This window comes from Amblyomma maculatum, chromosome 11, assembly GCF_055883805.1.
Source record: "Amblyomma maculatum isolate TAMU_Amacu chromosome 11, ASM5588380v1, whole genome shotgun sequence".
In the NCBI taxonomy this organism is placed as follows: Eukaryota; Metazoa; Arthropoda; class Arachnida; order Ixodida; family Ixodidae; genus Amblyomma; species Amblyomma maculatum.
The window spans coordinates 136,345,243-136,363,378 of NC_139354.1; the positions used below are offsets into that span (position 1 = coordinate 136,345,243).

At 46.0% G+C, this 18,136-nt stretch overlaps 1 protein-coding gene across 1 annotated transcript in view; it reads left to right on the top strand.

Annotated features, from left to right (window-relative positions):
- Nucleotides 1–17,659, top strand: part of LOC146175040 (A disintegrin and metalloproteinase with thrombospondin motifs like) — a 95,168-nt gene extending 77,509 nt beyond the window's left edge. The window contains exons 10-13 of the mRNA XM_084584385.1: nucleotides 9,082–9,249; nucleotides 13,437–13,572; nucleotides 14,848–14,967; nucleotides 17,415–17,659. Coding sequence (XP_084440511.1) covers nucleotides 9,082–9,249; nucleotides 13,437–13,572; nucleotides 14,848–14,967; nucleotides 17,415–17,459 — 469 coding nt within the window. The 3' untranslated portion in view covers nucleotides 17,460–17,659. The remainder of the gene's footprint in view (nucleotides 1–9,081; nucleotides 9,250–13,436; nucleotides 13,573–14,847; nucleotides 14,968–17,414) is intronic.
- Nucleotides 17,660–18,136: the final 477 nt, after the last annotated feature.

An 18,136-nucleotide genomic window follows, 5' to 3' on the forward strand; every position in this document is an offset into this window, starting at 1 on the left:
TCTATACTTAAAGTTACTTCATGTGTGGAATAAGGCGACACTGTGAATTCGGTTTCAAACGCATGGCCGCCAATCACAACGTTCGCACAGCATACACCCAAAGGCACCAATGATTTACCCCCAACACCACAGATTACCCTACCTTGATTCATGCTAAACATAACTTGAAGTCCTAAATGATTCTTAAATGCTAAACTCGTAATAAAGACGGTTGCCACAGTATCAATTAGTGCCATGGTGCGGATGCCGCCAATGAATACTTCGAGTTTGTTCTTTACCATAAAGGAGGTAGAGGTATTGGTAATATTTATTCTCCAGCAAACTCACCCCCATCGACCGCGCTTTCTGGTTTCCCGAAGGGGAAGGACGGCGCCGAGGGAACGGCGAACGTCGCTGTCTGGGTTGGCGGCGTCGGGCTGCGGTCGGAAGGAGGCGATCCATTTCGCAACTCTGCCGGGCGGTATGTATCCAAACTCGGTGTCGGATAAAATTCTGCGTCGAGACGATCAGAAACGTTGGGCAGCGGGTGATCTCCTTGTGGCAGCAGGCCCCGCCGACGGCAATACCGAGAGATGTGTCCGTTCATGCCACAACTATAACCCACAGGTCGCGGGTGCCACCTGTCAGAGTAGAAGTGGGTGGAAACTCCTTCTCGATGGTAGTTGTAGTCGGGACGGCCTTGCTGAGGCTCTTTTAAAGTGATGTTTTATTAAACTAACATCGTTGGGTATGTTAGATAGGTATAGGGATGATAAAACAAAACAGTTGCCTCCGCTTGCACCAAGACGTGGAGCAGGCTTCCCTCAATAAGCAGTATTTGCCCGGGTGCTGGAATCCCTCTATAAGCGAGGGCGGCTGTGTTCCCGTCACACCTTGGGGTTTTGCGCCGCGAGCCGGAATTCGCGAGAAGGAGAACATATCAGCTGGCTCCACCGTGCAGCCGGCCAACATGAACGTTTCTCGAGTCCCTGAGCGGGAATAAAATGCGGGGCTGGGTCCGAGCAGTAACATCTACCCCACCACGGTCATTTTTATTCTTCTTCGCGCCCTTTCCTCTTTAGACGAGTTTTTTTTAATTTTATAATGCGCACGTTTTTTGCTAAACTTGCTGTCGTCATCGTTTCTCCGATTAAGAAAGAAACGCTAGTGGTTCGGAAACGGCTGTCCTGTGTAGTTCTCCATTCCATTCGTGCTGCTTTCGAAACCGCCCTCGCCGACTTTCCATCGTCCGTGGGCATGTGTTAGTACGGGAGCATCAGCAATTTTTTAAACACTTAATATCTTCATTTAAACACCCTCTATCAGGCTACTGATAAAGCGACTTGCAAAGGTATTGGACGCGGTGTCTCCGCTTGCTGTCCTGATCGTCAAAAGCCCGTAACTGTGGGTGTCGCGTCATCCACTTCAAGATAATTCAAGATAATGATAAGATAAGGGAATTGTTCCTCAAGCCTTTTCTAGTGGTCTATATTGCACCGCTTTAACCTGAGTGCGTTTTTGCCCCGATCTCCGAAAAATTGGATATCAGCATTGGGAACGAAAATTCGTGCGCATGCTTCTGGCTGGTGATAGTTGTCAACTTACATGGCCAAGTACGAATTGTTCGATGGGTTGCCTGACGGGGCGAGTTACCAATCGTGGCAGCTGAGGGTGAGGCGACTCAAGCCCAAAATATTCTTGGATGCTGAATCAGATGCGCAGGAGCTTTTGTGCGGCTTGGTGAAGCGCGTGTTGCGTGACATTTGAAATATTGTAACGTAACGTTACAGAGAAGGCTTTCTGGCACTCTGGCACCGAAGAACACCAACAGCCAGTCAAGGCAGCACAAAAGCGCAGCACCGTATTGCTTCGTCGTCTTTTCCGAATCGCCCGTTCCAATCTTCGTCGTCTATGAATGGCATGTGTCATTGCCCCTCTTCTTGGCAGCATCGCCTCGATGCTGCAAATGCTGCTTGATGCGATGAGCTGACATAGTATGCTAGTTTGGTATGGGGATAGCACAGCACAAAACGGGGCGCCATCAGTCTGAAGATTAGTCAGCGGGGCGATCGTGGTAAGGTTTCATCCGGACGACGTGCACAACATCAGTGAGCTGGCGTCGTCTGCGGCTTGAGGGATCTTGGGTCGCGGATTCAACTTCATAAGTAACGTCGCTGAGGCGGCGAAGGACACGGTATGGGCCGAAGTACCGACGCAGCAATTTTTCAGAGAGTCCACGATGACGAACGGGCGTCCAAATCCAGACATAGTCTCCAGGCTCGTAGGCAGCGAAGCGCCGTCCCTTGTTGTAACGGTCAGCGTCTAGTTGCTGTTGTAGGTATATGCGCTGTCTTGCCAGCTGCCGCGCTTCTTCCGCACGCTGAGTAAAACTAGCAATGTCCAGGTCAAGCTCATGTTCGTCGTCGGTGTATACGGGCAGCATTGTATCCAGTGGAGTGGTCACTCGACGGCCGAAGACAAGCTCGAAGGGTGTGAGCCGCGTCGTCTCCTGAAGTGCCGTATTATATGCGAACGTGGCATATGGGAGGATTTGATCCCAGGTCTTATGCTCTATATCCACGTACATAGACAGCATGTCGGCCAGAGTTCTGTTTAGCCGTTCCACCAAGCCATTAGTTTGCGGGTGGTATGCCGTGGCCCGTCTATGGCTAGTATGTGTAAGGTTCAACACAGCCTTAGTCAGGCGGGCCGTAAAAGCTGCCCCGCGCTCGGTAATGATAACAGCCGGAGCGCCATGACGCAACACGATGTCGTGGACAAAAAACTCGGCTACTTCGGTGGCAGTTCCATTTGTGAGCGACGCGGTTTCAGCATATCGGGTCAAGTAGTCTGTCGCGACAACAATCCAACGCTTTCCATTAGTTGACTTCGGGAAAGGACCAAGAAGATCCATTCCCACTTGTTGGAATGGAGTTTGCGGTGGAGCGATCGGCTGAAGAAATCCAGCTGGTTTCACGGGTGGAGTCTTTCGGCGTTGACAGTCACGGCAGGTTTTAACGTAGGATCGTACTGAAGGTAATAATTTCGGCCAATAGTATTTATCCCGAATTCTTGCAAGCGTACGACTAACTCCCAAGTGGCCGGCGGACGGTTCGTCGTGACAAGCGCTCAAGATGTCAGGCCGTAGGTGCGTAGGTACTACGAGTAGAAATGTCTCTCTTGATCTTTCAAAATTGCGCTTGTAGAGAACTCCACTTCGTAAAGCGTATGACTGCAAGCCACGACGAAAAACAAGCGGTACTCTACCACCGCGTCCTTCCAGATAATCGATGAGCGGCGCCAGCTCCGGGTCCTTGCGTTGAAGGTCAGCCATATGGGATTGAGTAATGGCCCCAATAAAGAGAAACTCGTCGGCGTTTTCTACTGCGGTGGAGTCCAATGGCGCGCGTGACAAGCAATCCGCATCTTGGTGTTTATGTCCCGACTTATAGACAACAGTAACGTCATACTCTTGAAGACGGAGGCTCCAACGAGCTAAGCGTCCAGACGGGTCTTTAAGGCTTGCCAGCCAGCACAAGGAATGATGGTCGCTGACAACACGGAAGGGTCGTCCGTACAAATATGGTCGAAACTTGCTGATGGCCCAGATTACCGCAAGGCACTCCTTCTCCGTTGTCGAATAGTTCGCCTCTGACCGTGAGAGTGTTCGGCTCGCGTAGGCGATAACCCGTTCTACTCCGCCTTGCCACTGAATGAGTACCGCGCCGAGGCCAACGTTGCTGGCATCAGTATGTACGTCTGTGGCGGCGTCTTCATCGAAATGGGCGAGTATTGGGGGTTTGTGTAGGCGGCTTCTAAGCTCCTGGAAGGCTTGCTCTTGATCGTCTCCCCACAGGAAGGGTATGTCATCTCTGGTTAGTGCTGTCAGTGGTTCAGCTATCTTAGAAAAATCTTGGACGAAGCGTCGATAGTACGAACAAAGACCTAGAAATCGTCGAAGTGCCTTTTTGTCGGTAGGGCGTGGAAAATTTGACACTGCGGTAGTCTTCTCGGGATCAGGGAGAACGCCCTGTGCACTGACAACATGGCCGAGGAAGCGTAGTTCTTTGAAAGCAAAGTGGCATTTCTCAGGCTTGATCGTTAGTTGCGCGCCTTTGAGTGCTTGAAGCACGATGCGCAACCTGTCCAAGTGTTGCTCGAAAGTAGGCGAGAAAATAACAACATCATCTAAGTACACCAAGCACGACTGCCACTTGAGACCTGATAAAACCGTGTCCATCATACGTTGGAACGTGGCCGGTGCAGAGCAAAGACCGAACGGAAGCACCTTAAACTCGTATAGGCCGTCGGGCGTCACAAATGCAGTCTTCTCTCTGTCTCTCTGATCCACTTCAATTTGCCAGTATCCGCTTTTGAGGTCTAATGAGGAGAAGTACCTGGCATCGCGTAGTCGGTCGAGGGCATCATCAATCCTGGGCAGCGGATAGACGTCCTTTTTGGTCACGTTATTTTACTTTCGGTAATCGACACAGAATCTCAAGGTGCCATCTTTCTTTTTGACAAGGACCACTGGCGACGCCCATGGGCTCGTCGAAGGCTGGATCACGTCGTCCGCAAGCATTTCATCCACTTGCGTTTTAATGGCGTCACGTTCCTTAGGAGAAACCCGGTACGGGCGCTGGCATACCGGTAACGTGGTCTCATCGGTGATGATGCGGTGCTTGGCGACAGGAGTACGACCGACCTTCGAGCCTGTGGCGAAGCAGTCTGCGAAATCGCTCAGAAGAGCCGAGAGAAGATTCCTTTGATCGGGCCTCAAGTCGGGGCTAATTTTAACGGTTTGCAGAGCATGACAAGGTGCGGCCACTTCTTTAGGGTTCGTTCCGGCGGTGCATAAATGAGGTAAGGCAGTAACATCGTGAAGGACGGCAACAGCCGTGTCCTTGGCGAGATGCCGCATCTCCTTAGCAAAATTTGTCAGGAGGACAGTAGCACAACTGTTCTGGAGTTGTACGAGTCCTCGAGCAACGGCTAATTCCTTCTCGAGTAGTAGCGGAAGGTGCCCATCCGCGATGCCCTCATAATCGTGGAACAAATCATGCTTTACAAGAACCAGCACACTAGAACGTGCCGGAACCCTCACGTCATCGTCAACTATACGCAAAACGTTCAGACCCGGATCTTCGTTTTCAATGCGCGCCACGGCTCGTTTCATCGAAAAGGAAACACGCGCTTCTTTCAGGTCAATGACAGCGCCGTTGGTCTGCAGGAAGTCTAGACCAAGGATCAAGTCTTTCGAACACTCAGGAAGCACGATAAATTCTCCGACATATACAAAACCACGGATGCCGACCCGCGCTGTGCACTTGCCTGCAGGTTCAATCAAATGACTTCCCGCCGTACGAATTTTCGGGCCGGACCAATTTGTCAAAACTTTCTTCAATTCTCGGGCGAGACCACGGCTCATTACAGAATAATCGGCACCAGTGTCGAGTAATGCGGTGACATCCACTCCATCAATCGTTACACACAAATCGGAGGTAGTATGCCGGATGCTGTCGCTACCTGACACAAGTGAAATCTCGTCGGGTCGGCCTGACGATGACGGAGGATCTTCACATTTCCCGACATCAGCGACCCTGCCTCCGAAGGCCGCTGGTATTAGTTTTCCCGACCAGGGCTGGGAGAGCGGCGTCGGGAAGAGTGGGGACTTGTCGAACGGTTGCTCGTCGGGGACGTAGACCGCCGCTCTTGGTAACCGGATGTGACGGGGTACTGTCGCGCTGCAAGGTCGCTTGCAATCTCAGTAGGCCGTTCTGCATTCCGAGGGTAGGGGCCCTCCGAGGCGAAACCCCGCATGTTGACGCGGCGGTACGGGCACGCCCGGTAAAGGTGACCGGCTTCACCGCAATGATAGCACAGGGGCCGACGATCCCGGGGCTGCCATACTTGACTTTTACGGGGTGGCTGGTAGATTGGCGGAGGGGAGTAGCGAGGCTGCATGCGGCTCCATGCGAGGTGCTCCATGCGGGGACCCTGCGGCTCCATTGCTGGAGCTGCAGCGTTGATACTATGGTCTGGCGGGGGAGCCTTACTCAGGGCGGACGCGTAGGTGGGCCTCGCGTCAAACGTCTGGTGAGGAACGCGCTGCTGGGGAACAACGTCAGCAACTTGCTGAGCTGCCATACGCACCTCGTCCCGGACGACTTCAGCCAATGAAGGAAAAGATGCTGTGTTGCAAGGCATCCGGAGCGCTTGCAGTTCCTCCCGCACGACAGAACGGATGAGATTGCGTAGTGAGTCCATGTCACTGCCGACATGTACAGGGGGTGCGTCGGACCTAATGATGTTCACGTCACGGTTGTACTGACGGGCTCGGTGTTGCAGCGTTGTCTCCATGGTCGCTGCCTCGCTGAGAAACTCCGCCACAGTGCGTGGTGGACTGCGCACCAGTCCCGCGAAAAGTTCTTGTTTAACGCCCCGCATCAGGTGACGCAGTTTCTTATCTTCTGGCATTTGTGGGTCTGCACGGTTGAAAAGGCGTGTCATGTCCTCAAAGAACATACGCACGCTCTCGTTCTGGCGCTGAATGCGCGAGTGTAGCGCAGCTTCTGCTCGCTCCCGGCGGTCGGCGCTAGGAAACGTGGCTTTGAAATCACGACAGAAGGCTGCCCAGGATGGGAAGGAAGCCTCATGGTTTTCAAACCATGTCCGTGCAGACTCTTCAAGAGCGAAGTACACGTTGTGGAGCTTACGCTCATCAGTCCACCCGTTGTAACGAGCAACTCGCTCGTAGTTCTCAAGCCAGTCCTCGCCGTCCTCGAACACGTCGCCATGAAAAGAGGGGGGTGTTCGCGGCTGATGACACAGAATGTGGGTGGGAAGCCCGCTCTCAGATGTCATTGCAGCAGGTTCTACGGCCGTCTGAGGGTGCGTCGTCCTGGTAGCGGCCGGAAGGGGTCCGAATTCAGGGGGCTCTCCACGTAGGCGGCGGCCGAGGCGTTGATGTACGGGGGTAAGCTCCGTATTGACTGGTTGATTATGCAGGACTGGATCGATACCTGGCTATTCCTCCACCAGATTTGTAACGTAACGTTACAGAGAAGGCTTTCTGGCACTCTGGCACCGAAGAACACCAACAGCCAGTCAAGGCAGCACAAAAGCGCAGCACCGTATTGCTTCGTCGTCTTTTCCGAATCGCCCGTTCCAATCTTCGTCGTCTATGAATGGCATGTGTCAATATTGAGAGACCTTAAACTATGTACTAATGAGTGTGTGCATAGCATAGGCAAAACTTATGTGAGTAGAGCTTAAGCGACTGGAAAAGTCCAAGTTTTGTTAATTAAGAACTGCAAGTCAAACCACAGACTGCAGTTTAAAACTGTCGCATTGTAGCCTTCAAACGCGGCTTAAGCATCGTCCCAATTTTTTACTGATATTGCATCTGGCTTTTCACTTACTTGTCCTGACGAATCCAAGAAACCGGATCAAGTTAACTGTCATAGTTCATAGAAAAAGTGCTATTCTCGGGACAGGAGTCATAATCGAGGGGTGGTCTATAGTTTTACTTATTTATTTACATAATACTGCAGACCTCATGTTGTCCAAGCTGGAAGGCAAGATAGCGAGGCATATTTTCAAACGGCATATAGTTAGTACATGGGCAAAAGGTTTGACACATGACCCAAATGAGCCAAACAAGTAAAAAGAAATCAATTGCATATTTTTGTATATTATATTGTTAGGTTTTTCAAAACTCTCACTTCAGACAATATAATTTGCGTCTTCACTAGTTAAGCTTCGGAAAGTTTCGACCTGAGCCTTTGCCGCTACGTGTCGTGCCCATGGTAAATGGTATAGGTACTTTACGGCACACGAAACAATGCAGTCAAACTACTCAGACCTCCGTTACGGAATCAAATTCCAGCCGTAGGAATGAGTACGGTGCTAGGTAGGCAAGCACCATGGCGCACAGCTTTGCATTGTAATTGCACGTAAATAACACTATTCAGTCATAAGAACATTTTATCTATTTATTTATTTATTTATTTATTTGCTTATTTATTTGTTCAGATACCCTAAAGGGCCTCTGGATCCATCATTACATAGAGAGGACATCAGCCAGCATACAATTTTTGGTTAAACAAACAATCATCGAACAAACAGAACAATAGTGATGGTGAAGTAGCACTCATAAACAAAACACCAAGAGATAACATAGAATTATATCCTTGAAATTGAGTATAATGCAATCGCGATTAAAATTCATGGAAAAGAAAGAAAATAGCGGCAGGAAAAAAAGACGGCATAGTGGTTCAAAATATTTACCGAGAGTGTAATGATTCAAGGTAGGTTTGTAATGCTGACTGAAATAAAGGTCCTTCTTTTATCGTGGCGAATCTGAGTGCAGTTCATTCCATTCTTTTAATGATAAGAGAAATGGTGAATATTTATAGTTTCCCGTCGGGCAAAACCGGGGTTAGCACTATGGGCAGGATCTACGCGATGTGACGTATGAGGGGTTGGAAAAATATGCGACAGGGTGAACGGAGTGCTACTATGATTAAGTGTATCAATATACAGTAAACGGGTGATTTTTCTACGCACTGATTGGGATGGCATGTCCAGTGTTTCCTTCAGAGATGAAACGCTTTGATATCGCTTTATTATATTTGATATCAATGAAGGGCTTTGTACACCAGAATTCCTCGCCCCTCCTAATAAACATAGTAAAATAAATTTACATGAATGAAACATCAGGAAGATGCTTCTATAGGGCGACACAATTGTGTACGACAATTACCGACGGCGTTTACGCATCGGTAAATTTAATGTAGGCATCCAAAAAACCGGTGCAGAAAAAAATGCATTTTTAAATCTGCTTGAATAAAGGTAAAGAATAATTGTTCAGCTAAACCACACAGTATTTCGCAGAATGGATGAGTGTGGCTGGACAAATCGTAAGTTAAGAACGCCAAAATATCAAGTGATCATAGTTATGATACTTTTGGTGTACTATATTGTGGAAGCAAGCGTAGCCGGACGTCCAATATGCATGCGGCAAAACGTTTAGGGATTTCTCTTGACGTGAGAAGTGGATTGTCTGCATCTGAAATGCAACCTTTTCTTGATCCGTTGCAGACTGGGAGCCAGTCATGACAACACCTCCACGATTGCCCAATTCCCAGGCTATCCCGGAGCTGAGGATTGTCCTTCGGAAGACGGCTACCTAATGAGTTATGCGGATGGTGGCACAAATAAGTACAGGTTGTCGAACTGCTCGCAAGAACAAATACGATATTTTTACAGGTATGAAATAGGAATTAGCCTTATATTGATCTATATACTTCATGCAACACCTCTATTTTACTTGTACAGACGTTAATGCGGAAATGTTTTTGAAACTTTAAATGTTTCAACATTAAAATCATATTCCTAAAAGGCCAGAAAAAGCATGTTTTGGACGTACAGTGGTTTGTGTGACCACTGAAACACAATTGCATCACCACCTTCCTGAAGAAATATTTTCTTGTTATGATCTCAAAAGTCTGAGAGAAGTGTTATTAAGGCCGTACATACTGGAACAATAGTAAAGAAGAAACATTTCCATTGCAATTCCATAAAAATACCCTCATAAAAAAATTGAGAAAAAGCCTATGATAAAACTTAGTTTAAAGTAACAGTTGTAATTGTTCATAGCAAAACATGTTGTATGAATATATATATATATATATATATATATATATATATATATATATATAGAGAGAGAGAGAGAGAGAGAGATAAAAGGAATATATTGTTATGAACCACATATAAACAAACTAATAGCGTTGGCAAGGAAAACATGAGGGGTTGTTTTTAACATCTGCGGTTAGAGCGAATAAGCAACGTAATTACTTACGGGTCAGATAGTGCTCAATACACCGTAAAAGAAGATAAACTCTTCCTGGCTGTTCATTATAGACCCTGGTGCATACCAGATCTGTCAATATGAAAGCCAGCGTTGATATCGACCAAACAGACAAGTACATGAGACTTTTATTGAAGTCGAAAACGAATGTGGTGAAGTGGAAAGAGAAGCACAGCTGGGGCAGGTTGAGAAGCTGCACCCGCTGCAATAGAGAAGGATTGGCGTCCATAAAGCAAGCGAAGAAGCTTTTAGAGGCAGGAGCGGTCTCTGTAAACGCTGAGCACAGTACTGCCGAGGTGAGGGGCATCCTCAAGCTTCTCAAGAATGACAAGAGATGCATTGGGTTGGACAATTTTGAGACAACTGCGTACAGCAATGCTGTAAAGATATTTATGGGCCGGCGTGCAGGACAGTGTCATCTCTAGAGTAAAAAGAGAGGAGTATAAGCCCGGGAGCGCAGGAAGGAGGATGGATATGTGGCGACGAGGAGTTATGCCAGGGCTTAGAAGGAGCAATGCCTCGCAAGCGATTGAACTGATCAGAAAACCAATTTCAGCACTAGCGCATTCTATTAGAATGGAGTGACTTGACAGAAGCCGTATCTAATGTTTCACGATATCGAACCTGAATCCTTTTCCAGCCGGATGTAAATTTCGCGGGAAGGCGGCAAATTTGTACCAAAAGGTATGGGCCTTACAATATAACAAAGATTTAGGCATTATAATGCAACCAACGTCGGAAGGATGCGAAGCCGCCCTGCCCATTTCGGACTTTCAGGACGAGCGAGCGAGCCCTCGTGGAAAGAGCAGGGCCAGCGGCCTTAGCCACCGGTATCCCGGACTAAGCATCCGACCAATCCTTCCATAAATTTCCCGCTCTTTGTTCTTTCAATAAAAGTTTCTTGACATGATCAATATAATGGCGATTTCCACTGGTCGATCGGGTATGGGCGCCCGAACCGACCTAAAGCGCTACAGAGCGAGTCAGCAGAACGGGTCGAGCGCTCGGCGGAAATAACGTTGAGCCGGTTCCGAAAGATGAAGTCGCAGCATAAGGCCGAAGGTTTTGCGATTGATACATAGTGAGGAGTGCGGCCTCTGCAACCTGTTTTCGCATGATTTTAACGCTGCAGGCGTTTTACTATAGGCGCACTTCGACGTATTTGCGCAAAAAAACGATGATGCCCAGTGTTCTCTATCGACATTGCTAACACGGATAGAACAGCCAAACAAATCTCGCAGCCTCCGGAAGTGGCGACATCAGCCGCAAGAACTTCCGGCGAGATCCGACTTGGTCGCCGGTTTGAGCTAGAGCATTTCGAGTTGCTTCAAACGACCAGCGGAATACGCCCAACCTATCTTTGCCGACCAGTGGAATTCGAAATCGCCGTCCCAGAGCAAGAAAATGTGCTCCGGAGCGACCATTTGAAAATGCCATAATATAGCAATTTGTAAGGAAGAGTTGATATTACTCCGAGTCTGTGAAATATAAAATTGCGGCGATAGCACACTGATCGGCCGGTAGACGGCTATGATTTTCTGAAACCATCTGCGTAGGTCTGGGGAATAGGTAAGTCTGGAGCGTGGAGAGGCAATACCTGGGATGACGCACCTTAAAAGCCAGGTCTTTAACACTGTATCGAAGAGATAGTGGCTAGGCAGAAAGGGAAAACTGAAGCTCCTTATTTTTACCAAGTTTTTTATTTGCTGTAATAAAGAGCAATTTTCAGCTACACGCGACAGCTATGAAATGCACATAGCCGGAGCTAGGCCCTTACGAGTCCAGAATCTGTCCAACAGCAGCTCCTTTAAGCTTTGGCAGGCCATAAAGGCTCGGTAACTGTGCGCAACGCGCACGATGACAGCATTTCAAAGGCACCATGACCAACCCCCCCCATTTCAAGACCGATCTCATCTAGCCAACTTCTGATATACTGACATTAACAAGTTTGAACAAAAGATACATATGTATCTTCAAAAACGTAACTAGTCAATTGCGACACCACTTTATGTACGTAATTCGGCCCGGAGTTTTCGCACCAAATACCTCTGAGAAACTTCTCTTGAATGTCCGAAAAATCGACTCACTCGTGGTCCCGGTACAACGAGTTAGGCGCGTCGCTAAGATAAACTAAACGTTGTCGCTCTTGTCATCATGAGCCAAACTCTCATGTCATATTCATGGGCAGCGCTGAGGACTACTGGACTCAGCCTGCAATAAAAGGCGGGACAAATGACAGCCGGCTTAGTGGCTTAGTGGCTTAGTGGTGACATTGTCATGAACCCAAGCGGTCGGCAGAATGCTGTTATCGAGGTTAAGGGCAGATGTCGTCATTAGGCAACCTCGGAGTATTTGAGAAATTTGGCACGGACTGTCTCTGTTAAACAGAGTATAGTACCAAGGCATGGGAGCGTTCAGTTTGAACTGCACATGTGGCGTCATCTCGGAGCCGTCGCGCCAAATCGCGGAGGTTTAGCCAAGACTGCAGATATGTGGCCACTATCTCAATCCCATTTATCCTTTTGACAAATGAAGTTTCTGTGATCAAATAAGCGGTTACCGTCGCAATCGGCTTTGGGGCGGTTGCGAGCTTTATCGCGTAGACAACGGTTTTCTGGCGCCATCTGGAGGCGCCGCATCAATTATTAGCTATATAAGCGGGGTTATAAACAAGGAACGCAACCGCCGCTCCGACGGTTTTTAGCGTGAAATCATAACAAGAGGTCATGCTAGGGTAATGGTTGGCTAGGAAACTTGAAGGACCGTTGGAGAACCGCGTGTTGGAATCACTACATCGGACATATCGCAATGCCAACAAGAGTCCACGCCGTTCCCACCTCACGAAAGAGCTAAGCCCATCACAGCGACGGCATATACAAACACGAATGGCCGCAAAAAGTTCTTGGTAGATGGTGGGCAAGCACTTGTTAATAAAGCTCTATTCAAAGGATCTGGGACCACGGCTTCAGAAGCGACGATGGTTCGTGGTCAGTCATGTTGGCACCGAGCACATGCAGCGATATGAAGGACGCTGAAGAGGATGTTTAGAATGTGTGTCTGCTTTCACAATACGATTCCTTTGTTGAACTGAGGTCGTCGCCAAAGTTCGAGGAGGCCCCGAGGTTCACCGCACTCAAGGATAGCGCTTATGTAGGCAGAAAGCTCCCTTGATCCCATTTGCAAATAAATGGCAGTGCAGCCTAATATGTCAGTACGTGCACAGCAATTCTTTATAAAAATATAAAATAGAACTATAGGTGCTCACCATCTCCGCATATCTTACGGCTTCCAGTCAACAAACGCTTTTGCTATGAAGGCCGTTTTTTTCCTATAAGAAAGCTCTAGTGCATGAATACAACCAATCTGAAATGCGCTCTAAGAAAAGGAAATGAGAAATTAAAAGGCTGCTTTAAGGGAAGCGGAGAGCAATGATCGTACGGACAGCACTAATATCTGTATATTACAAAGGCAGTGTGCGTATTATACATATAGCCTACGCATGCTGTAGGCTATCTGCAATTTAGTTTTGAGATTTATTATATAACTAGGTTATCATGATTAAAATGACTATTGTGTCATTGTGCAGGAAATTGTCAACGGAATGTATTCAAGTTAAAGAAAAACCCTGCTGTACAAGCGAGTCATATCCGGGCCAAAACATGACTCGTAGAGAATTTTGCAAACTGATGCTTCTTGGGGAGTCAGGCACAAAGCCTGCGAAGGTATGCTCTTGGCAACTTTTGTATAATATTTCCGAAATGTGGCTTACCCCTAACGGGCCTTCTCTCTATTAGATATGACTCGTAGAGAATTTTGCAAACTGATGCTTCTTGGGGAGTCAGGCACAAAGCCTGCGAAGGTATGCTCTTGGCAGCTTTTTTATAATATTTCCGAAATGTGGCTTACCCCTAGCGGGCCTTCTCTCTATTAGATATGACTCGTAGAGAATTTTGCAAACTGATGCTTCTTGGGGAGTCAGGCACAAAGCCTGCGAAGGTATGCTCTTGGCAGCTTTTGTATAATATTTCCGAAATGTGGCTTACCCCTAGCGGGCCTTCTCTCTATTAGATATGACTCGTAGAGAATTCTGCAAACTGATGCTTCTTGGGGAGTCAGGCACAAAGCCTGCGAAGGTATGCTCTTGGCAGCTTTTGTATAATATTTCCGAAATGTGGCTTGCCCCTAACGGGCCTTCTCTCTATTTGATTTCTAGGAATCGTAATGACGATGGTTTTCTTCGGACATGTGTGTAATATGTAAAGAATAATAGAAATTGATAAAGAAATTGTAGTCTAGAATTAAACGATTTAAGCAACCTCCTTTCCTAGTCTCTGCCCTTGATTTATTCTAAACCAAATTATTTGCGGTCTTGCTAGAACGCTGCATATGCAATCATGAAAATATTCGTTTTACTATTCCTGAGGTGTTGCTTCTAAGCGACCATTAAGATATTTTGAAAACTGCAATTCGTTACACATACAGGCAAAGTTTTGAAGTAATGTACACTATTTAAAATCAGCAGCACCACTGAAGCCACTCCTAATTTTTCAGCTTTCTTTTACGGCGGAATATATACCAGCGCGTTGGGTAGCCCTGTAACATTAGCACTAACTTTCAAGAGGTTGACGGCCTTGTGGATATAGTTGTCATTTATATTTTTCTTTTGATTATTTTAGGAGCGACAATTATATTACTGGTGTATTGTGCCTTCCCCCTTTTCATCGCTTGGTTTGTTGTTTCATTACTTTTTAATATTATTTCAAAATATATTGCTGGCAGAACGTTAAGACACACCCTGTTGATAAGTGCCTTTTCTAGGCCATTATATTCGTAGCGGTGCAAATTCCTATGAAAGACTTTGTAGTAATACTAGAAACAAATTTATTACTGAGCACAAGGGCTACATGAATTGGCATTTTGCCGATGACTGTCATGGGCATCTCTAAATGATTCGTAAATCTGAACTTGCTTATGAAATCATGTTTTACTCAACGCAGAAACATGAAGAGCTGCACTTGAAGTGTCTTATTGATTGCTGTTTTAAAGACGAAGAGGAAAACTATGTCTATTGCAAAGTATTTATCATGCCAGAAGGGTTAAGATGTGACCGAGGAAAGGTGAGCACAAGGTTGCCCTCTTGACACCTTCTGAACTTCTGAGGTAAACCATCTCGAACCTTTCTTTTTCAGTATATCCCTACTGCCAATTATTTCACTCCGTCATGAAACCTAAGTGCATCATTCTCGATTACATCCCTGCTAAGCACAATATATTCAAAAAGCATCATACACATACAGAAGATACTTCTTTAAGTAGGGATTTGTAAATTCGACTTATCTCCTGTGCATGAAATAATAGCGTTCTGATTAAAAGCATATCTACCGAGGTCTTATGGACGTAACGAAGCAATTTCTGTTTATTAAGTTATTAATAAATTAAAAGTAGGCGTCTAATATTAGTGCATACAGACGTAAAATATACGTTAACGAAAATTAATTTCGGTAATCATACGCAGAAAAAGAGAGTACGGTTCTCCGCGATACCTTATGAATCAGGCGCCGCAACAAGATAACTAAAATGTTGATGTAGCAATAAAGCAAATTCAGACACATTGAAGGCTTTAAATATCATCCGCAAAGTACCTTTGCATGTTTGGATTTTCAAAGCCTCCTGTGCTTTCAGTGTGACAAATCCAATATATCGGCTAGCAGAAAGTAAATTCTTGTAATCTATCTTTATCACAGTGTTAATAAAAATGAGTCTGTAGCGAAAAACCTGTAACAATTCCCAATCTGTCAAGGTCACTAAACAGCAATTCGGTTGCAATTACTGACGACCCCATATGAAAATGCAATCCTTTAGACCTATGCTACATGGATTTATAGGTGTTTTTCGTCAAGAGGAGACATACACAGGAACAATAAATGCAGAAATCGAAGCCCTGATCAACTTACCCACTTCATTATTCATATCCACCGTTGAGATGTTACCATAAAGCAGGCACTTGCATAAAGACATTCATTACCTACTAACATGAGCACAGCACATTAAAAACGGTCGTGCAAAATGTTATTCTGAGCTCTCGCTCTCTGCGTTATAGTGAAGGGGAAGCTTTTGCCCCACCTAATCACTTTCTTCGTATGAATGGCCCCTTCCGAGCCCCCGTAGCTGTCGTGGCGCTGGTTCAAGCAGACACATGGTAACTAATGTCATGCTCTCATTCGGGCATTATTATTGGTAGAGACCATGAAACTATCTGCGTTCTCATTAAAATATAATTTTCGGTGCTCTGATTATCCTTCACGCCAAACGAATCATCATTTTTTAAATGCTCTCAGCTATCTATCGCACATGCACATCCCGACATGCTGTTCCTGCCTCTAGTACCAATCAAAATATCTATCAAATGACATGGTTTGCAGCGCCATTCACAGCAAGCATCCATTCTAGCACTCATATAGTGGCTATTATTGCACATAGAGGAGAAGAAAATTTTGATAAACTTTATTTGCAGTAAACGCACGCTGTACTAACGCTCCGTTTTGCAAAATAAAAAGCCATTAGAAAATTGCCGACATATTTTCGGGCGATGCACAGCACAATATTTTCACAGGTTACTTAAGCCAACAAAGTATTACGCATATTGATGCAACATATTCTCTTCAGGACTCAGCAAGTCATGGTATTTTGCCGAAGAAGTTAAAATGAAATTAGACAAATAATAAAAATCAGTATGACAAGTCGCTGCTAGCCATGTTGAAGCGAACACATCAAAAGTAACTCCGTACTGTCCACGAGGCCGCCCTTTATCAACTTTGATCAGGTAGCCAAAGGTGATATCAACTAAGCAAACTACTCGAACTCACAATGTTCCCTACAAAGAACACAGGCACCCTAACTTAACAATTCTACAGCCGTTGAATATGTTTTGAGCATAACCTTAGGTGAGCGTCAGAGTTGGTAATCATGAAATACCAATCAAGATGCATTGACGATCACCTAAATTGGCGATCCCCAAGCGATCACCTAAATTGAGGTATCGGCACATAACACGCTTCTCCCGTGTTGCAGCCGCTTTTCCCTGTCGATAGAAGACTAAAAGCAGAAAGGTGCTATTATATTTAAGCAGCAAAAGCTTCATAGTTAGAATATAACTTCACAAATGACTTCATTAAAGCCGATCTGGGAATTGCTGAATCTATACTGGACCTTCTTCTGGTGTCCAGCTAGAACGACTTATGAGGTTCTTATTTCTAATCACGAGACTTTACAGAATCTTCATGCATTTCAAAACAAAAAGTACCGAAAATGCTGTGCCATCGCGGAAGTATTTCTTCAACCCATTTTTAGGCGTTTTCGTTTGTGAACACAGACTACCTACTATTATGCACTCATATACCCCATTGTCCGTTATTTTGCTAGAGCACATACGACTATTTCATTACAGTAAGACGTTTTCTCATTTATTGAGAAATATTCCACAATTAACACACTATTCTCAACAATGCTTCCGCCCTATAGTTTGTTACAAATTTAAACTGAATATTTCCATCTTTGTTTTCAGACATGTAGGCGAGGTGCATGCGCAAAGCATTATTGGACGAACTAAATCCCGAAATCTGCGAAGCCTAAATCAAAGGCAGCTCATTCATCTTGACTAACGAGCCATTCTAAGCTCACGAATGACAATTGAACCTCCTAACAAGTTCAATGAGGAGGAGGAGGAAGATGAGGAGGAAAGGCAGGGAAGTTAACCAAGTTCATTTAGGCAATCTCAAAGACATACCTGTATAATAAAGTATATAAAAGAAGAGTAATCATCATTTCTTGTTTGTCCTTTGGAAAAAATGTGTTTTTAGGGTACTGGATAGTATGCATTTAAATAAGTAACGCGCTTGCTCATTTTATTCTTGCAAGTAGCCTGCAACTTTCACAAAAAAAAAACACACAAAGTAACTAGTACTAGTAAAGTAACTAGTAACTAGTAAAGTGCTAGTACATTTGACGGAGGCGATGGATAAAAGGCTGCGGTACCTGAAACAAATGCGGCGCAGGCCCTTTAGGCGTATAGGAGGAGGTCTAGCCGAGGTGGCCTCAGTCCAGCGACAGCTGTGGCGTAGTTGAGTGGAACGGCGGCCGGTGCGGTGGCAGGTGTGGCGCCATATGTCACAGATGAAGCAACAGTGGCGTCGGCGTACGTCAGCTTCCGAATGGCTGATGGTGGCTTAAGTATTCATATTGACCATGAAAACCAGGAAGTTCCCCCACCACGTGATCGGCAATGGA